This window comes from Microcebus murinus, chromosome 12, assembly GCF_040939455.1.
Source record: "Microcebus murinus isolate Inina chromosome 12, M.murinus_Inina_mat1.0, whole genome shotgun sequence".
Classification (NCBI taxonomy): Eukaryota; Metazoa; Chordata; class Mammalia; order Primates; family Cheirogaleidae; genus Microcebus; species Microcebus murinus.
In genome coordinates, this window is record NC_134115.1 from 44053578 (window position 1) to 44076287 (window position 22710).

Consider the following 22710-nt stretch of genomic DNA (forward strand, 5'->3'; position numbering starts at 1 on the left):
TAAGAAAAAATATTACTTTGTATCCATATTCAGACATTTCACTGGTGTAAATGATAAGTATATTTTGGAGTTTTATTTTATAAATTTTTTTTTGAGACAGGGTCTTGCTTGGTTGCCTGGGCTAAAGTGTAGTGGCATCATCATAGCTCACTGCAGTCTGAAGCTCCTGGGCTCAAATGATCCTCCTGCCTCAGCCTTCCAAGTAGCTGGGACTGTGGGCACGCATCACTATGCCCAGCAAACTTTTTTATCTTAGGTATAGATGAGTTCTCATTATGTTGCTCAGGCTGATCTTCATCTCCTGGGTTCAAACAATCCTCCCACCCGGCCTCCCAAGTACTAGATTATTTCATAAATCTTGAGATTAACTTTGTGTTGCTTCCTTAAGTTGTTATCAAACAATGAAGACCATATTTGTATGATATTTATTTTTTGAGGCCACACATATAGTATTTTAAATTTATTTGCTGCTTTAATTTGTTTTCACACATTTGGGGCACTATATATATAGTATTTTAAAAATTACTTAAAAGATTATATTGGAAAATATTCAGTGTTGTGATCATTTGATTTTTTAAAAAAAGATATCAAAGTTTCTTTCTGCAAGTGTGTTTTATCACATTACCTCTGTCTATTTTGCTACATTTTTCTTTAAGGAATATAATACTATCAACAATGATGGATTTGAACATGTAAACTGAATGCTAATGATTATATATAAATAACAAAATTTATTGTGAATGATATAAGAAACTGATATAAAGTTATTATTCCAAAAACTGCTTCAGGCTTTAGAATATTTTGTTTTCAGTGTGGATTATTTGCTTCTTAAGAAACTTTGTTCTTAAGAAATGAATAGTATCATATATCATCAAATATAGGAATGTTGTAGGTAAAGTTATCTTCAGATGTAAAAAGATATTAAATTTGGCAATATATTTTTCAATATTTGCAATTCTGTCTAAGGAATATAAAACCCTTGAGAGTAAAAGTTTACTTGGAAATAGAATCTTAGGAATTTTGTAAAATGAAGTGAAATAGGATACATGAATAAGGATATTCATTGCAGCAATTTTGTAATAATGAAGAATTAGAAGCAGTCTCAATCTCTAATATAAATACATTGTGATATATTGATATAATGCAATACTCCAATGCATTTAACATGCATGAACTAGATCTATACTTATCAAGATGGAAATGCCTCAAGAGCAAAAGTTGAGTTAGATTTAAAAGAAGAAAGTTGAATAATATTATATATACACTATGGTACATTTTGTAAAAACATAAAATTTTTAAAAATCATAAAATGATACTATATTTTTGTAGATATGTATGTGTATATACACACAGATATCCATACAATATAGTTATGTATAACTATATATACATATACACACATATATATAGTATGAAAACATGGACCAGAAAGATGCACACCAAATTTAAGAACTGATTGCTTCCAGAGAGGGAAGAAAGGCAGAATATTGTATGGGACATTACTATTTAAAGATCATTTTATCTTTTTTCTCAAAAATAAAAGTGATGAATTAAATAGTGTTAGTGTTTTAAAATCTAGTTGATTGTTACATTAATGGTGGTTATATTTTTCTCCGTACATTTGTTTGAAATGTGCTTTCTATTTGTAAGTATGTACTCAAAGACCTAAAAATTTCACTTCTAGTTATAAACACTAAAGGAAATCTTATATATGAGCACATATACAAGGATGTTCACTACAGCATTGCTTATAATTATGAAAATTTAGAAACAACTAGAAGAGCAGATGATATAACTATATAGCTAAACATTCTAAGAACTTTAATTTTTAAAAACTCTGATTACATTAATAGAATATTTTACTCACACCAAACACAAAAGTCAATTCTAGATTGATTGCAGGTCTAAATGTGAAAGGTTAAGCAATAAAGCTTTTAGAGGAAAACATAGAACACCTTTGTGACTTCATGCTAGGCCATGATTTTTAAACCAGACATAAAAAGTGCTAATATAAACTAAAAATTGAGAAATTGGACTGTGCCATAGTTTGGATATTTGACCCCCCAAATCTCATGTTGCATTGTGATCCCCAATGTTGTAGGTGTGGCTTAATGGGAGGAATTTGGATCACTGGGCAGATCCCTCATGAGTAGCTCAATGCCATTTTTCTTTTTTGCTCTGTAAACTCTTTGTAAAGGAGAGTTTCCTCCAGAGCTGGTTGTTAAAAAGAGCCTGGCACCTCCCCTTTGTGATCTCAACATGCCTGCTCACCTTCACCTTCGGGTATGAGTGGAAGTTTCCTGAGGCCCTCACCAGAAGCAGATGCTGGCCCCATGCTTCCTGTACAGCCTACAGAATGTCAAGCTACACAAACCTCTTCTTTATAAATTACTCAGCCTCAGGTATCCCCTAATAGAAACACAAGTGGACTAAGACAGACTGTATTAAAACCAAGAACTTCTATTCATTGAAAGATACCATTAAATGAATTAAATGGCAACATTCAGGCTGAGAAAAGATATTTGAAGTACACATGTTCAGCCAAAAATTAGTATGCAGAATATGTGAAGAATTCCTCTGAATAAATAAGAAAAGGACAGTCAACCTAGTAGAAAAATAGCAAAACCGTCAACAGATATTTCACAAAAGAGGACATCCAGATGACCAATAAATATACGAAAAGTCCTCAACTTGATATGTTTTCTTTTTCTAGCTTTATTTGGAAGCTTACATAATTATGAATTTTTCTTCTTTTCTTGTATATGTACTATATATAACAGATATTTATCTAAGCATTGTTTTTGCTGCACCTTACAAATTTTGAAATGTGTTTTTATTTTTTATTAAGTTCAAAATATTTTCTAATTATTCTTGGATTCTTCTTCAAAAGAAGAAATATTTAGAAGTGTTAAAGAAAAAAAAAGACTACTTATTAACATATAGTAAGAAAGAATTTATTCAGGACTATCATGATAGATATAGGGACTACTACAATGCAATTCTGCAGCTGGGGAGAAGATTGGATTCAACTCCTAATACAGCATGGGCAAATGGGAATTGTGACCAAGGAGCAGAGTGGGGGCTGGTGAATGAAAAATTACCAAGAGGAAACATCAGGGATAAGGAAGCTTCTGGCGAAACTGACCTCATAGGATTTTTGCTAACGTTAGACGAGGGTGATTACCTTGGGGATGGTGGAGGATGAGGAATCCAATCTCATATCAAGGTGATCAGATATTTGGAGTGGGTGGTTCTTGCTAAACTGACTTAGCAAAATTCTTTGTTAAAACTGAATTTTACAAGGAGGTACATAGATGGGTCTGGGAGAATGTTCAGGAGCCTGGCTAAAGTTTGATCAAACAGAGATTCCAGTTTAAATATTTTCAGGTTTTCAAAAGCACCTTGTTAGCACAGGTTTAGAGTAGTCTTTACCAGAGGCTTATTTATCTCTACTCATTATAATGACCCTTATGAGTTCTCTATTGAATGTCATGGTGTTCAACAAAGATTCTCTCCTCTCTGGCTGGTCACAACTCAAATGTATCCAATCCTGTATGAGCTCTGGGAATACTGTTTATAGCTCCTGTTGTTCTTTGCCTTACCTTATGTTTCATACTATGCATATGCAACAAAATATTTAGCCACAGATTCAAAGGAATTCTTAGGCAGATTTCTGTAGCTCTTTTACATTGTAGCTTCCTCCTGTCTGAATACTGGACTCCACAAATTGCAGCTGTTTTAGACTTCTTTTTTGCTTCAGTTCAGTAATACTCTCATCTTCTTCCTGGGACCCCTGTCTCTGAATCATGGTCTGGAAAATGCCTCCAGGAAGAAATCAGTGCTACCATTAGGGGCCCTCTTTGTTTATTTGCTTTGTGTTAGGAGTCGCAGTTCTGTGTTGCCTGTTGTCCACTGTCTGAATACAGTCATTTCATATCATTTGTCCGATGAGAAATAGATTTTAAATGGGGTTCTTCATACCAGAGTATCAGAAACACCATAATCAGTGAGTAGTAAATCAGAGTCAGTATACAGCTAATGCTCATCCTGCCCTGCGTGCTGGGGCTCTGACTCTGTCAGCCTCTCCCCCAAAACCCATTAAGATGTGATTTGTTGGTGCTTAGTTTGAATCAAGGACAGGATAGTCCCTGATGTCTATAAATGTTTCTAATTAAAGGCCAGGCATGATGGCTCACACCTATAATCTCAGCACTTTGGGAGGCCAAGGTGGAGGATTGCCTGAGGCCAGGAGTTTGAGACCAGCCTGGGTAACATAGCAAGACACTGTCTCTACAAAAATAAAAAATAAAAAATCAGCCAGGCATGGTGGCATGTTCCTATAGTCCCACCTACTCAGGAGGCTGAGGTGTGCTGAAGCCCAGAAGTTCCAGGCTGCAGTGACCTATGTTCATGCCATTGCATTCCTACCTGGGTGACAGAGCAAGACCTCATCTCTAAAAATATCTCTATATATTTCTTATTAAAAGTAGGGACTGTGTAGGTTCTTTATAAAAGAACAAGCTGTAAGTATAAAATATCTTTCAAGAAGCAGGAAATAACATTTTAATGACATCAGCACTGTGTTCTGCTGGGCTAGTGATCTAAGAGCCAAGAAAAACTAAGTTGAAATAAGTTACATCTGCCTTTTCTTTGTGGAGCCATTCTTGCTTCAGTATGTTCCATGTTCTTAGCTAAACAAATCAGGAACTTAACTCAAACTTAATTGCTGTGCAGTTGAATGTATTTGTGTGCATATGTATGTGTTCCTCCTATCAATCTATAATGGACCTGGGAAGCTGCCAATATATATCAAAGGGTCCCAATTTTTAAAATCCTTATGTATGTGTATTTATGATTATATGAACAAAAATATATATATCAAACTGGAAACATCAGTGTTTTCAAGATGTAAACTGAGGGAAAGCAGAGATATATTTTATTTTATATACATTTTATCATTTGAATTTATTATAATTTATTTTTATCATATTGAGTGTATTAAAATATTAGAACTGATATATTTTTATGGCAGGTCATCTTTCATAATTATGTAATGATCATCTTTATGCTAATATTTTTTTCTTAGTGTATATTTTTTATGTTCCTTTTTAAATATGATTTTCATGCCTTTGATTTGATTAGTTACATTTTTTTAATTTCCTTTTTGACCTCCTTTGATTTGTAAATTTTATATTTGTTTTCCATTCTTCAAATAATTATTCTTGATATTGAACATACATCATTTATTTGACAAGGTCTAAAGTTCATCTGTACCTCTACACTCCTACAACAACGCAAGGACCTTAAAATTCTTTAACATTGATCTCTCCCTTTGTCTTATATCATTTTGTTGTTGAGAATTTTAATCCTACCTTATTTTAACTCTATCTTCATTTAGATATTGTTATGATTGCTTTACATACTAAATATTTATTTAGTTCCATGTACACGTTTGCCAGTGCCTTTCAAATAGTCTATTTTATTTTATACCTTGCTTTTGAAGGGATTTTTCCTCCCTAAAATGTATTCTTTAATAGTTATTTCATCTAGGATCTGCGAATGGTAAACCTTGGCATGTGGAAAGATATTACTTACTTTCCTTCTGGCTTTTCTTGTTGATATAAGTCTGCAGTTTTTCTAAAGTTCTTTATTTGTTAGAGATTTTTTCTTCTCAATCTGGTTGATTTAAAGATTGTCTCTCATCAGTGTCCTATAGTTTCACTATGATGTTTCTAAGTGTGTGTATAGTTTTATTTATTGTGCTTGCAATTTTTGATACTCTTAATCTGTTAATTCATATTTTCATCAGTTCCCAAATCCTCAGCTACTGCATTTTGTTTATTGTCTCCCCACACCCTTCTCTCAGTTCTGTCATTCAGTAATTTCTGCGGGATACTTTTTAGACTTCTCATTCCAACACACCTTATATGCCTCTGCTGTTTTCCTTTCTTTGTCTCCTTGTGTTGTCTTCCATTTTATCAATTTTCATTAGCTTTTTCTGCATGATACTTAACATACCCATCGAGATTATAATTTCAATTATTATGTTATTGTTATTAATTTTTGCTGTTTAGTATTTCTAGAGATATAATTTGGTTCTTTTTCATATCTATCTTATTTATTTATTTATTTAAGATGAGGTCTTATTTTGTCACCCAGGCTGAAGTGCAGTGGCACAATCATAGCTCACTGTAACCTAGAACTCCTGGGCTCAAGTGATCCTTCACCTCAGCCTCCCAAGTAGCTGAGACTCCAGGTGTACGCCACCACTCCCAGTTAATTTTTTTAAAATTTTTTTGTAGAGACAGGGTCTCCATATGTTGCCCAAACTTGTTATCCTTTATTTACTAACCCCCTGTTCTTTTTTTAATAGATGTTTGTCACTGCTTCTTCTTTTTTTTTTTAAAGAAAACATGTTAAAAACTCTAATTGCAGAAATCAGTTTAGTTCTATTATCTCAATTTTCTTGTACATTCTCTTATTTTGGTCACAGTAATAGGTAGACTGTCATTCATGGCTTTGAACTTATTTCTATGTTTATTCTTATGTTCAAGCTTGACTTCTTTGAGAATTATTTTCTGTAGTAGTTTTTCTCTATCCATATTCTCAGTTGTAGAAGCCTCCCTTTAAGGATAATTGTGTCTACGTGCATCCTCCAGTGTACACTGGCCATATACCAGTTTTTATATTACTGTTGATTCTTCATGTTTCTGCAAATGTATATAGCTCAATTTTGAACCTAGCATTATAGTCTTAGGATTCTAATATTATGTGATTGACTCTGTCCTGCCCTCAGACGAGGGAGGGAGGGCTAACTTAATGGAACCCTAACCCAATAAGCTCAGATATTCAAGTTTTCATTCAGCAAAATTTTTCTCCCAGCTTACCATAGTAATGTCAGTTTTGCCTCTCAGCCATGTATGGTCTTGTGTTTAAACGTCTATTCCCCACTCAGTTATCACAGTATGAAGTCCTCCTAGACAGTGTTGTATCCAGGTCAAATACTCACCATAGTAGCTCAATGCCATTTTACTGATAAGAATTCTTTGCCTTTATTTGGCATCTAGAGATTTACTATCCTTGCTTTCAGTGGTATGTATTAACATTTTTATTATTATTATACCTTGCATATTTGTGTTAGAAAGTGGTCAGGCAACTCAATATATCACTTTTTAAATCATATGGTCTGTAATTTGTTTCACATGTTAATGGAGATAAAGTTAACAAATCACTTATTTACAACATCTTATTTTCAAGATCCTCATTAAAATTCAATTTTAACTTTTAGGATTTGTGAATATTAACATATTTTTGCTTTTACTTTACTTTTCTCTATTTTATATGTTTTAAAATATCTTCACTACCTTTATTTGTTTGGTGCATTATTCTTTAACTCACATTTTAATCAATTGTTTTGCTTTAATTTTCATAGGATGAATCTTCAAGAAGAATTGGATGAACTTAAAGTACATATATCTCTTGATAACGCAACAATACAAAAATTGAATAGATGTATGGCAGAGAAAAGAGAAGGTAAATTTTTTGTGCAAATAAATGCTTAACATAGGAATTTTTCAATTACCTAAATCTTGATGTTTTAGTTTCAATTTCTTTTAAGATTTTTATCCATTTTCTCCCTTTTCCCACCCCTTTACTCACTGATAACTCACTAACGTTTTCTCCCTCATGAGAAAATCAGATAAATAGAACACCTAAAAGTTACTTTTATAATTTATTAAAATTCTAAAGATATGTTTGATAAGGAGAAAAGATATTAATTTTTATTATTCATTGCTAATATTTTCCTTGTTATGTTTGTTCATAGTTTTATAGATAATATAGCCTTATATTCAATACCAATAATCTTTTTTTTTTGACAGTACATTTTTTTTGGAAATCATTTAGTTCTCATATGTTTTCCTGGAATTAAAATCTCAGAGTTAGTAGGGCAGTTGGAAATCTTTAAATCTGCAATGTCCCTAACCACTAGCCTCAAAATATTTAGTAGTAGGGAATATCTCACTGCTCCAATTGCAAAAGATTATTCCTTTGTTAAAAGCAGGATAACTATATTTTCTATACAACTGTAGTAGCTCATTAGAAAAAGTAAATAAGGTTCATATGACAGGATTTTTTTCTTATTTAACCTGCTGCAGCCTAATTATTACCACTGTACTTTTAGGTTTTGACAATTTATACTAATAATTAGTTTTCATATACTCCTTATTTGGCTTTTTTCCCAATTACTGTTGTTGTTTCAGTTGTTGATACTTAAGTCACTGGTGACTTGTCAAGGCCAATATTTGAATGCCTCTATTTACACCTTTAATTTTCATCATTTTTTGAGCTTCTTTCTTTATCAGCTCCTGAAACACTTATTTTCTTGTTTCACCTCTTACTCTTGCCTGAATCTTCTCTGTCTCTTCCACTGGAATTCCTTTCCATTTTTTATTGGAAATGGAACTCTATAACTAGAGTTCTCTAAGACTTTATCCTTGGTTTACTTTTTTAAAAATAATTACTTTATTGTTTTGAAAAAATTAGACACACTTATAAACATTCAAACAATAAGAATAAAAAGAAGCAAAAAATGTTCATAACCAGTTAAAAATCAAAACCTTTAATATTATCATATAACCATCTCTTCAGCTCTCCCAACTGAGCTATTTCAGCTGATTATAACCATCTCTTAATAGTTATATAGAAAGAAGCCTAGATAAATAAATCATATAAAAATATTATAAAACATATTTTGACAAAAATATTTACATTGTGTTTATCTGGAACAAACAAAATGAAAAAAAAACAGGTAAAAGCAAATGAGCTATTACATTTTAGATAAATGTTTTATCTGTTTTAAGAGATATTAATTTTTAAAAGTTTTCTGTAGTGCTAAAAAGAAAGTTTACAAAAATATTGAAAATGGAATTACTCTTTTTTTAAAGTATATATTTTAATGTTAGGGCCATTTAAAATTAACATTTTGCCATTCAAGATGAAAAAAAACCCAACATTTTTCCAAAACATTTCTTTTTGTTTTCTCTACATCTTGAGTTTTGTTCATTAAATTATCTTTTAAGACATTTTATCAAGGTCTATAACTTTATATATTACAACAATCATTTTCTCAGTTTTAAAGTCTTATTTCTGTATATATTGAATTTGGTAATCACATTTTTTAAAATCTTGACTTTTCTATTTATGAGTTCTTTATTTTAATGTATTTGTTGGCTAGCCAGGTATAATTGAAAGTATTTTTTCAAGAAGGAATCAAAATAGCAATATTTATAAGAGCCTAGATATTTGAGAACATGTTTCAACTGTCTTTATATACAAGGGATAAATTGGCTAGGTATAATTTTATTGAGTAGCACCTTTTTTCCTCCAGAACTTTCTAGATGCTATTCATTTTTAGACAAGGCAGTGCTATGGAAATGTGTTATGGAGAGCTGTCTGATTTCCCCTTCCTCTCCTATGTTACTCCCTGCTTTGTATATGACTTGCTTTTGCTAAGTGACACCTGAAGATTTACTTTTTAAACTTCACATTCAAAAATTTAAGTAGACTATATCTTGCTATAATTTGTTCTAAATCACATTTTACTGCAATACCTATGCATTTGTTATTTGTCAATTAAATCTTTCCATTCCAATAATTTTTTGTATATATTTTTACATATTTATTCAATTTTTATACTCTAATTCAATGATATCAGTTGTCTTTATGTTAGATTATTTTTTGTCTGGCCTTTATATCTATTTTCTTATAATTTTTAATCTTTATCTTTTTCTTATGTATTCAGTTTCTTATGTATTCAAGACATTCCTTCACCAGCAATTCAATTTTTAGACATGTATATTCTTTCTTTTGTTCTTTCTGATATTTTTATTAAATCTGCAATGAGATTTTTGGTCTCAATTTAATGTCTCAATTCTTCAACTTCCTGTTTTATTTCCTTTGGATGTTGTATTATCTCTTTTGTGAGCTTGTATTTTTTTAAATTCAGAGTTTTGGTAAGTTGTTTTCTTCCTTCAATTGTGTTGTTTTCTCCAGATTGGATTTTAAATCTGCATATTGTTAAATGTATACAGTTCACTCCACCTATTAGTGTTTCCTAGTCTTTGAAGGGTCACCCAGGGTTTCAATTTGTTGTCTGACTTCAGCAGAAAGTCTTAGATCTTACCAGGTCTAGCAGTTATCTTTTTTTTTTTTTCTTTGCTGACAACCATTCCTACTGCTCTTTATTCCTTTCTGCAGATCCATATTTCCACCTGATATTATTTTCTTTTTTTTTTGAGACAGAGTCTCGCTTTGTTGTCTAGGCTAGAGTGAGTCCCGTGGTGTCAGCCTAGCTCACAGCAACCTCAAACTCCTGGGCTTAAGCAATCCTCCTGCCTCAGCCTCCCAAGTAGCTGGGACTACAGGCATGCGCCACCATGCCCAGCTAATTTTTTCTATATATATTAGTTGGCCAATTAATTTCTTTCTATTTATAGTAGAAACGGGGTCTCGCTCTTGCTCAGGCTGGTTTTGAACTCCTGACCTCGAGCAATCTGTCTGCCTTGGCCTCCCAGAGTGCTAGGATTATAGGCGTGAGCCACTGCGCCCAGCTTCACCTGATATTATTTTCTTTCTACCTGAAGGACTTCCTTTAATTCCTTATAGTACACATCTGCTGGAGATGAATTCTTTCAGCTTTTGATCAACTGAAAAAAAAAATCTATTTTGTCTTCATTTTTGAAAGGTATTTTCACTAAGTATAGAATTCTGCATTGACAGTTTTTTGTTTGTTTTGTTTTGTTTTTAGTAGTTTAAAAATTTACTCTACTGTCTTCTGGTTTGAATTGTTTCTGATGAGAACTCTGCTGTCATTCTTATTTTTGTTTGACTATACATAATGTGTTCTTTTTATTCTCTCTTGATGGGACCAAGAACTACTCCTGGGCCTTTATGAGCTTTGGAGATTGTTTCCCCTAATCCTTTTGGGTGGTTTGTTCCTTGAACTTGGGTAGTTTTCTCACATGCTTGTGTTGATTAGTACTTAGCCAAAGACTCAGAGGGAGACCCTCTACAGATCTTCAGAGCTCCCCTTATCTTTGAGCAGATTTCTCTATGGCATTTGTCTTATAAATTCTAGCTTTCTTGGCCTCCCTGGACTCTGGAGTCTGTCTCCTAGGAAAACTACTGGATTCCACTCCCCATTTCTGTTTTGTAGCTTGGAAGCTCTCTCTAGGCACTAAGCTGGGGTAATCATAGGACTCACTTCATTTGTTTGCCCTCTTTCAGAGATGACATTGTCTTATGCCCAATATCTGGAAACTATTTTTTCATTTTTTTTTTTTAGTATTTAGTTCTATATGAAAGGATAAATCTGGTCCCTCTGGCTTACTTTTATTGAACATGTTTTCCATGAATTAAATCCCAAATCTATATGAATAGTAACCTCTCTCCATGTACCAGGAATGTATTTATTTCCTGCTACCAGTTTTCTTCTGGCTATTTTTACAAGGATCTTAAAAGTTAAGTGTGTCCTTCAAAAACTAATTGCCTTTTCTCTCAAATTAGTTGTACCTCCTCTAGACCTCCCACATGAACACCTTAAGCCTCTACCACACTAAATTTCTCTTTACTAAAATTATAATTCGTAGTGTAATGGGTCTTTAATATAATCCTACATAATCTTTGTCAAGAGCTCAGCTGAACTAGAGAGAGCTGAGCTGTAAGGTGTGTTAGTAGCTGATTTAAGACAAGCCAAATGAAAGTTACAGTTGTTATTAATCACTTACTGAGATAGTATAAGCAAGAGGCTAAAGTGGGGAAAGTGCCAACTCCCCATATTCTGTTTTCCCCCCATTGGTCAAGTGGATTAGCACAGATTTGAAGGTTATCTTACAGCCAGTGGAACCCAAAACAAAAGGCTCCAGACCTTTTATGGACCTGAGGCTTGAGGGTAGAGGAGAAGGAGGAGGGCCAGGAGATGGAAAGTATAGAGTCAAAGTGAGTCAGAATGAGGGCAAATGTCTTCAAATTTACTGTTCTCTCCTCATCCCCTAAGGAGGTTTCTGCAGAGACACCTAAATAAGCCTCAGCCAAAGAGTCCCCAGTAAAAATGCCTCCAAATAAAGGCATCTAGGCTAAGGATACAGATAAGTGTAGGAGGGTGATTCTCCAGGAAGACTTGAGCCCTTGATCAAGAGAACCTGGGTCCTTGACTGTAACTCCCTTCAGAGACTGCAATCCACTGACTGTGCACCAAGTCTGGTTGGGGAGGGCAGTTTTTTTCATAAGGCATGCCAGGTAAAGCCTTTATAATTGCCCAGGAGTTAGAATCCTCAGTCTTTACAAGTGCATGAGTATGTTCGTAAAACCACTGCTTGTGGTGTTCTTCATTGAAAGCTGAGGGCTTGTGTCTCAGTCAAAGGATGCAAGAAGTAAGCAAATGGGAAAACTCATTAACAAACAATAGCAAACATTTATTTATTGCATATGGGTCTGTGAGTTGGCTGAAGCAGTTTGTATTGCTGCAGGTTTTCTGGTCTAGCTCTGTTTCAAGCTATAAGTCAAATTCACTTTTGCCCCATATGTCTGATTCTTGACCACAAAGGGACAAGTATAAACACGTAGAGCGTCTTAGTCCTTGGTTTGAAACTGACACATTATAACTCTACCCATATTTCTTTGGCTAAAATAAGTCACCTTATTAAATATAGCTAGCAACAATTCACACTATCTGTATTAGTTTCTATAGGAGGTTGGGGGTGCATATTGGACTTTTTAGGCCCTTATCCATAATCTTTCTAAAAATTTTTTATACACCTGAAAGGGTCTACTAGGAATTGTATTATTCTTTTCGGAGATTATTGCCAAAAGGCATGACAGCCAAACCCTGAGGCCAGGTTTTAATGTCAACATCTTAGAATTGGCCTTAATGCTGCCAGTGTTTTAATCACTGTTCCTTGGATGTGGTGACGAACAATTTCATTTTCCTATCCTGAAAGTACTAGAACTTATGCACTTTCTATATATCTATGGCCAGTTCCTCTATGACCTCAGATATTTCTTATAGTACCTAATCAAGTACAGCCAGCAATATTAATAACTAATTCATACTATCAGCATTCTGCATGGGCATTACTTACTCAATGTAACAAATTTATTAGGTACAATTTTTGCCTTCCATATTATACCAGATGGCAGTTTGCCAAATGTTTTGCTACTATATAACATGGGTCATCATTTTCTCAGCCTCTTGTAATATGTGTTTTGCCACCCACCACCCAGTGCCAATATCAGTGCCACGTAATTTAGGTTTTTATTACAGCAAAACCCTACTTATAGTTACCAATTTCTATATCCATCAGCTTTTGCTGCAGAATAAACAAACAACCACAAAATCTCAGTAGCTTCCAATAATAAACATTTATTTCTTGTTCATGGGTCTGTAGATCATCAGGGATAGCTGTACTTCCAGCTGCAGATCTGTTGGTTGGCTGGATACCTTATCTTGAGGGCTGCATATTGAATTCAGGTCAGTTCCATATGTCCTAATCTAGGCCCAGGCCGAAGGGGCACTCATTACCTGGGCATGTTGTTTTCAAGGTGAGTGTTGGAAACTTCCAAAGGGCTATCAAAAATACACAATTTCTTAAGTTCTAGGCTCATAACGGGTACTCTCATTTATACCCACATTCCCTTAGTCAAAGCAAATCACCTGGCTAAACACAACATCAGGGAGATGTATATTCTTTCCATGAATGTAGAGGAGAAGAAAGTAAGCATTTGCTGAGTAATAATCTACCATAGTGTGATATAAAAATATAAATCAATGAGAGAAAGTATGCTAGGGCTATTATTATATGTTGTAAATATTTGACTTTCTAGATGGTCTGGCTCAATCTAGGATGGAGTAAATGGATCATAAATTTCAGATTGGCTTTATTAAATATTACATGAAAAGGAAACACTAGGACTTACAAAATAGTTGGGTGGCATACAATTTGAATTTAGAATTTCTGGCAAGTATCTCAAGTTTACTTACTGTTAAGGAAAGATTGTGATGGATACATACCAAAAGGAACCTGACCAAAAAAATCAGGCCTTGTGAAATGATCATTGTATTTTAATTTAAAGACAAGTCATAAGAACACTTTCAGGCACATTCATGTTTTTTTCAAATAAAGCCAAAATATTTTCAACAATAATAAAAATATCAAAATATCATTTACTTCTTAGAATAATTGATATTAAGTAATTCTTTTTGTTTGTTTGTTTTCTTTAAGACAAGATCTTGCTCTGACACCCAGGCTAGAGTGCAATGGTGTCATCATAGCTCACTAGCAACCTCAAATACCTAGCCTTGAGCAATCCTTCTGCCTCAGCCTCCCAACTACCTGGGACTATAGGCACATCCCACCAAACCTGGCTAATTTTTCTAATTTTTTTGTTTTTTTGTAGAGACCAGGTCTGGATCTTGCTCAGGCTGGTCTCCAATGGCCTGGTCTCAAGCAATCCTCCAGCCTCAGCCTCCCAAAGTGCTAGGATTACAGGTGTGCACCACCATGCCTGGCCAATATTAAGTAATTCTTTATGTCCATTATTTCATGCACAGTCATTAATCTATTGAGGATATACCTAGTACCCAAATATTTAAAGAGAATAAAAAAAGAATTGCTCTAAACCCATGCAATATATATTATCAAGACAGGATAGGTCAGACTATGGTTTTGTTTTATACTGTTTATAATGTTATTAGATATGGCATAAAGGCATTCCTTCTAGTCCTACTTTTAGTATGCTAATTTTCAGACTTCCTGATCTCATATTATTCCCTTATTTAGTGACTTCCTACTGATAATAGAATAAAGCCTAAGTGCCATTATCCCACTGAAAACCAGCCCTTCCCTACCATTTTAGCTTTATCTTTCATGTTTAGTGTTATTTTTCTACCGTGAAACTGAAAAATCAGCATAACAAAACCCCAAATTTGCTTTACCTTTTAATATCGCTGGACCATTGTACACATTACTCTCTTCCTTTCCTTGTAAATTTCATCTAGAAAAGATGTACTCATCTTTAACCATTGGACTGGAGTATAACCTCTCATCTGAAGACTTTCCCTGTTCTCCTTTTTGGGTCCTCAATGTATTCTATATGCCTTGTATATATCAAATGTATACTTTTTATACATATGTATATATATAGAAATGATCTATATAATAGCAGTTTTTTAGTAGCTACTGTTAATGCTTAAGGTCATATGTCCTTGTAGTTGTTATATTAAAAAAAAGAAATATAAGAAAACTAATGAAACAAAAGATTAAAAATAGGAACTTTAAGATAAAGAAATTATTTTTTAAAGAAGCATGCCTATAGTCCCAGCTACTCAGGAGACTGAGGCAGGAAGATTGCTTGGGCCCAAGAGGGTGAGGTTGCAGTGAGCTATGATAATGCCACTGAACTCTAACCTGGGCAAAAGAGTGAGACCCTGTCTTAAAAAATAAATAAACAAATAAAAAGCAAAAGGATTAATGTTAGGCACATAAGAAAAGATTAAAATCAATGGAAACACAGGTATATTAACTAAAACAGGTAAGCTGTAACATGAAACCAAACACACAAATTAAACTGTTAAACTTCACAAAATCATTTAAATGTAAAAACAATAATTAAAGTGTAATAAAACACTTAAAAGAAAATAAAGAGCTAAAATATTTTAAAGTTGTGTGTAAAGAATAGCATAAAGTAACAAGAGGGTGTTACACAGGGCCTCCAAGCTAGAGGAATTAAAGATACTATATTCTAATCTCCCTAATTTACTCACATGAATTAATGGGATCAGGGGCCCCTGATAAAAGACATTTTATTTTTAATACAAAGAAGCCTCTTTATTGGGTGTAGTTTGCAATGAAGAAAAAACTCCCTATTCTCCTATTTCACTACCTCTCTTCCTAGAAAAAGATACCTTTCATTATCCTGGAAACTTCTTTTTCAGAATAGTTGTAGTTGGTAACAAAAATGGCCTTCTTTTCTTTCAACTTTAACTGATTGAATAGGTTTTTCCTAAGGCTCTGCCTTGGTCAAGTCAAAGGGGATGGGTTGGGTCTCAAGAAATATGAGCCAAGTATAACAGTCACATCAAATGACTGAGATTTTCTCTTATCCATCAGAAATAGGATTTGTTTCTTGCTGTACAATCTCATCCATTACAAATGGGACTCCATTTTTCTTTGGCTCATGGTTACTTCTCAAAGGAGATGAGTTCTAATTATAGTTGGCTGATTGGATTTTATCTTGCCTAGGCAACAATGTTTAATTAACACAAAAACCAAATTTTTTTCCTGGCAGGTCTTGCTTGGTTATTGCCTACTTATCTTTAATTTGTTTATCTGAAACAGTACTCTAAGGTGTTTTTACTCACACTTCTGATACCAATTCTGTGGGGTTTTTCCTCCACCCAACAACCAGTTCTCTGATTCTCCAGACACCAAGCGGGTATCCTACAATTGAGTTCAATGTTGACTCTAATTACTTGGAGTTAGGGCAGACCCACAGGTTAAGAACTCAGTCCTACAAGACTGTCCCTACTTCATATGCTAGTTACAAGTCTCAGGTTTCCCCCTGTATTTCTGACCAACTGACTATAAATTGGAGGTTCCCACAACCTCTTCCTCAGATTTGGTACTTTGCTTGAATGGCTCAGAAAAGTGCTTTATGTACTATGACTGGTTTATTATAAAGGATACAACTCAGGAACAGCCAAGTGGAAGAGATGTGTAGGGCAATGTATAGGGGAAGGAACACAAAGCTTCCATGCTCTTTCTGGGCATGCTACCTTCCCATAACCTAGATGGGTTCACCAGTGTGAAAGTTCTCCAAACCCCATTATTTAGGATTTTTCATGGAGGTTCCATTACGTAGGCAATATTGATTAAATCATTTACATTAGTGATTGAACCGCAGAAGTCTTGGGATGGAACTAATCTTATGTATGGTTCGTTCCTCTGGAAATCAGCCTCCATCCTGAAGCTATCTAGAAGTCCACCAAGAATCAGTTTATTAGGCATAAATTCTGGTATGGTTGAAGGAGACTTGTTATGAATAACAAAAGATGCTCCCATTACTCAGGAAATTCCAAAGGTTTTAGAGGCTCTATGTCAAGGACTGGGGACAAAACCCAATGCATTGGGCCCTCTGTATCCATGGGTTCTACATCCCTGGAGTCAACAAATTGCATGTCACAAATATTTGAAAAAAAATTTGCATCTGTACTGAACATGTACAGACCTTTCTTGTCATTATTCCCTAACAATATAGTACAATAACTATTTATATAGCATTGATGTTGTATTAGTTATTGTAAGTAATATGAAGATGATTTAAAGTATATAGGAGTAGGTGCATAGGTTATAATGCAAATACTACATTATTCTATGTTAGGGACCTGAGAATCCTTGAATTTTAGTATCCTAGGAAGATCCTGGAACCAATCTTTCACAGATACTAAAGGACATCTTGTTTCCAAACACACTGTGTGTGTTTCTTATTGTAGCACAAGTACCTTCCAAAGTAAAACCTAATCACTATGACTCTTATTTTACTTTTCTTAAAAGTGAAATAAAAATAGCAGTATTCTTTAGGATATTGCCTACACACAAGTTGAGACCTATTTCTCTTTCCTAATGTCCCAAACGGATATAATCACAAGCAGATATTTAGGAAAATTTGCAAAGGAAGCATCAAATTAAGATCAGGAAAAAGATAATGATAAGAAAAAGAGAAAGAAGAAACTTTTGAGAAAGAGGTTCATAAATCATAATGAATTTTTTTTTTTTTTGAGACAGAGTCTCGCTTTGTTGTCCAGGCTAGAGTGAGTGCCGTGGTGTCCTAGCTCACAGCAACCTCAAACTCCTGGGCTCGAGTGATCCTTCTGCCTCAGCCTCCCGAGTAGCTGGGACTACAGGCATGCGCCACCATGCCCGGCTAATTTTTTATATATATATCAGTTGGCCAATTAATTTCTTTCTATTTATAGTAGAGACGGGGTCTCGCTCTTGCTCAGGCTGGTTTTGAACTCCTGACCTTGAGCAATCCGCCCGCCTCGGCCTCCCAAGAGCTAGGATTACAGGCGTGAGCCACAGCGCCCGGCCCATAATGAATTTTTATAGTAAAAAAAAGTAGGCCGGGCGCGGTGGCTCACGCCTGTAATCCTAGCTCTCTGGGAGGCCGAGGCGGGCGGATTGCTCGAGGTCAGGAGTTCGAAACCAGCCTGAGCAAGAGCGAGACCCTGTCTCTACTATAAATAGAAAGAAATTAATCGGCCAACTAATATATACAAAAAATTAGCCGGGCATGGTGGCGAATGCCTGTAGTCCCAGCTACTTGGGAGGCTGAGGCAGGAGGATTGCTTGAGCCAGGAGTTTGAGGTTGCTGTGAGCTAGGCGTGACGCCACGGCACTCACTCTAGCCTGGGCAACAAAGCGAGACTCTGTCTCAAAAAAAAAAAAAAAAGTAAAGCATTTAAAACAAATACTAAAAATACATCTCCAATAAAGTGAAGCACATGCTCACACATCCAACATAGGAAAAAAATAGAAGTATGTATTGCTAACTAGATCCTCTTGGTTCATTTCCCAAATTATGAGATCTTTGCAGAGGAAGAAAATCAACAGGCAGAGAATTGAATACTTGTTTCTTTCCATGGTGTGGGCCTAGCTGCTTTGAGTATTCTATATAAACCTCTGAAAGTGAGAAACAAACTTTTCAGCAGACAACTACTGGTGAACATGGTTAGTCCCCCAGTGGCCTTTGTATACACTCAGGAGCAAAAAAGCAGCAAATTCATTTTTAAATCAATCTTCAACATTTATTTTATTGGAGTTATTTAGCTGTTATTATCGCTCTTTGCTCTTAAATATAGAACTATTATTTTATTTTTGAGTAAATACTTCACTCAGAGCTATAGCAGATATTTAAATGACTAGAAAGGATGAATTGTATTTGCATATTATTTCTATATTGCTGAAAGAGTGTTGTAAATGAATTCAGCACCGTGGTGTTAGGGGACTTGAAGAAGAAACTTGGGAACTGATAGATTATTATCAAGGTAAAGGTACTTATTCCCCCGGTGGCAAATTCTACCTATTTTAGCTTTTATTATCCTTAGGATAGTGTTCTATTTATTTCATGAGTACAGAAGTTTTAATTGGGTATGTCATATTTCAAAGACAAAAGAAATGCCTAATTTACTCTAACAAACTTGTTAGTCACTGTTTATACCAAGAGGATTTCTACTCTACAGAGAATAATATTGTTTTCTTTTTCCTTTGTTGATAAATCAAAGTTTTATACTGACCTACAGTAGTCAAGCATACTTTAAAGCAAAATCATCTCAGGTTAACACAGATATGTATCCTTTTAGCTTTATGTATTCTTTTTGTTCCTTTTTTTTATTCTTTAAGAAATGTTGTATCCCAAAAATAAATCAGTAAGAAAATGGTATTTAAATTTGTCATTGTAATTTATTTATCTGATAAGAGCAATTTATGAGTTTTAGAATAATTTAATTTTAATGATATGAACTGAAGTTTTATGATTATTTTTTTCCTTTAAACTTGTCAAGTTACTGGCAAATTTTTGCTTGGTTGAAAGGTTTTTGGTATTTAAATGCATAGCTAGTGTAGGAATGATTTGTAGAAATAACTTCGCCCATATACCTGGCTTTCTATTTGTTATGAATTCTTAGATTTTTAGATATGTGATTTTTATGGTTTACCCTGCCTAGTGCATGATCTTTCACTTGAAGAAAAGGTGGTGGTTGGGGATGTAACAGTTTCAGTCCACCCTAATTCTGTTACTGTTTGCTTTGTTCAGCAATCACTGTGATCCTCCTGGCAGGGAACAAGATCCAGAGAACAAAACTAGTAGTGAGTGTAGATAAAAAGGCAATGAATTCTGCTTTTAAGGCAAAGAGGGAATAGTCTACAAAGGAATGAAAATAGGAATAAAAGTGTAGCATTGTTAACCTGCAGATCTATTGTACTTTTGAAAATCTTACATTGCAGAAAAAAATGCAACACTACAAAGATTCATAGTTATGTTACTGAAAATCTTAAAAAGGGTCACCGTTTAGTTACTAGCCAAATACTTGACCAGAAAATAGCCTAGACTATTCATAATTGAAAAACTATAGAACCTTTTTCATTTAAATGACAGGTTAGTGTTTCAGCAATACACAAGGTACTATAATATATTATTTATTCTCTACCAGAACAACTCTTTAGATACGGTGAAGATGGTGAGGTCAAGAAGAGGACTCCAGAGAAGAATGGGAAAGAAATGTTGGAGCAGACATTACAGAAGGTAATCTAATCTTTAAGATATTGAGCTGAGCAAGTTAAATCTGAATTTTAACATAAAGGATTATATTTTAAAACGAGGGCTCATGAACTTAAACCTTGTATGAATCTTTAATTTAAATTCATAATTCAAAATCATTGGCTTGCCAAAATGGGGTAAAAAAATCAATGTTAGTGAAATAAATGTGTAAACACTTGTGCTTCCATTGACATACATTAGAAATACTTTCAAAATGAAATGGAGGGAATGAAAACAATAGAAATTATAAAAATTTAGATTATATGTGTTTGTTAGTGATGACTTAGCAGTTTAAGTTTAAAATGGGTCATAATGAGATCTGTGTTACACTTCAACAAATCCAGAGATTTACAATATTTGAACTAAAAACTGAGCATAGTTATAGCTCTACCTCAGTAAAATGGTAATATGTTTATAAGTTTAATTTTAAACTAGAAAATATACATGACTTATCTCATTTTAGATAAAAATTTATACCTATATGATTTAGAATAGCTTTCTGTTTTAATAAGATCATGTAAACCCTATGGTCATGATACAGCATGGGTATCATTCATAGTAAAATACTGTTTTAAAATCCTAACGTTACCTTTACAATTTTATACTTAGTATTTGTGTGTGTGTGTGTGTGTGTGTGTGTGTATAGTTATCAAGTTCAATTAAGTGAACTAGATTATATTAACATTTTGTTATTGTTATAAAGAAAATGCTCTTTAAATAGTTATTATTGGATTGATTTTGTTTTTTACAAATCTTTAATACTTAGATAAAGCTAGAAATGCACAAATATATAAACAAAAATATTAATGTAGCAACTTATATTTCTTATATCTGTGAACTGACTTGTTGGAAATCTAGTGATTTGCAGCAGATGATGTGATTCCTTATACTCCTAACACTTGCCATATGGTTAGGCAACAAAGGCTGTCATCTCGTTATTACTGAATGACATACATCAGGTTAGCGTGATAACACAGAAAACAAGAAATGCTCATGTTCATTTATCTTAAGGTTAAATGAGTAATTGAAATAATCTATGCACTATCAGCTAGGATGCCATACAGTTTATACTAGCTTAACATCTTTTTTTCAGACACTATTTTTGTTTGCCAAATTTTGTATAATTTTCATTTCTATATATATATATATAGAAATATATTGAGAGAGAAATATAATATTCTACATATGTAGAAATAAAAATTATATATATATATATATATATGTAATACTATCCTATTTATTACTTTAGGGTAGAAGCCCTAAAGAAAGCCATTATTTCTTTCCAACTGCCATAAAAAAATACTATCCATAGTGGATCCAGAAATGCATTTTAAGGCCTGAAAAGTCAACATGAATTATTTTCATTGGACCGTATGTCAAATTAGCATACAAATTTGTCACTATTTTTAATTAATATATTAACCTAATGCAATTGTGTCAGTCATGATTTAATTCCTAATGGTCAAGGTTTTTTTTATTTTAAAAGGAAGTATATGAAACTCACTAAAATTGGATTTAAAATATAGTAATAAGATGAAAAAAATATTAGTATAAAATAGAAATGAAACCTATAAGAAGATTATTTTTAAAATAATGTATTAAAATTTCATACTGTTATTGGCTGAATTGTGTCTCCCTGGAATTTATGTGTTGGAGCCCTAATCTCAGTATCTCAGAATGTATTAATAACTGTATTTGGAGTTGGGGTCTTTGAAGAGGTAATTATGTTATAATGAAGTTAGTAGAGTGGGCCCTAATTCAGTATGACTGATATCCTTATAAGAAAAGGTAATTAGGATACAGGCAAACACAAAGGGAAGACCATGTGAAGATATGGGGAAAAGATTACCATTTGCAAGCAAAGGAGAGAGCCCTCAGAAGAAATGAGCCCTGCTGACATCTTAATCTTGAACTTCTAGACTCCAGAACAATGATAAATTTTTGTTGTTTAAGCCACTCTCTCTGTTGTACTTTATTATGGCAGCCCAAACAAACTAATATACACACTCCATGATGTCAAGTGTTTATTTTGAGTTTGAAAGAACCATCTCTTAATAATTTTAAATAAATGTTCAGCACTGAAAGAAAGTATGGGCTTGAGCTGATTTGTAACATACAAACCAAATGGCTTTGACAGTTCCCCAGACTTTCAGTTCCAAATGTATATTGAAATTTAGCTTTCTATTTTTGGAGGCTTAAAATCAGTTTAACAATTTTTGAGAATATATCTTGAGTAACACTTTAATAGGTTCTGTGGACTTTCCATTTTCAAAGTCTTTAGAAGTATTGTAAGTTTTGTTGTTTGTCTTCCATTTTAAACTTAAATACAAGTAATTT

General features: G+C 33.7%; 1 protein-coding gene across 6 annotated transcripts in view; it reads left to right on the forward strand.

The window, feature by feature from the left end:
* Positions 1–22710, forward strand: part of CNTLN (centlein) — a 299553-nt gene that overhangs the window by 149973 nt on the left and 126870 nt on the right. For all 6 annotated transcript variants that reach the window (XM_076008761.1, XM_076008762.1, XM_076008763.1 and 3 more), the window contains 2 exons: positions 7433–7533; positions 20267–20358. In XM_076008761.1, the coding sequence (XP_075864876.1) occupies positions 7433–7533; positions 20267–20358 (193 nt within the window). The remainder of the gene's footprint in view (positions 1–7432; positions 7534–20266; positions 20359–22710) is intronic.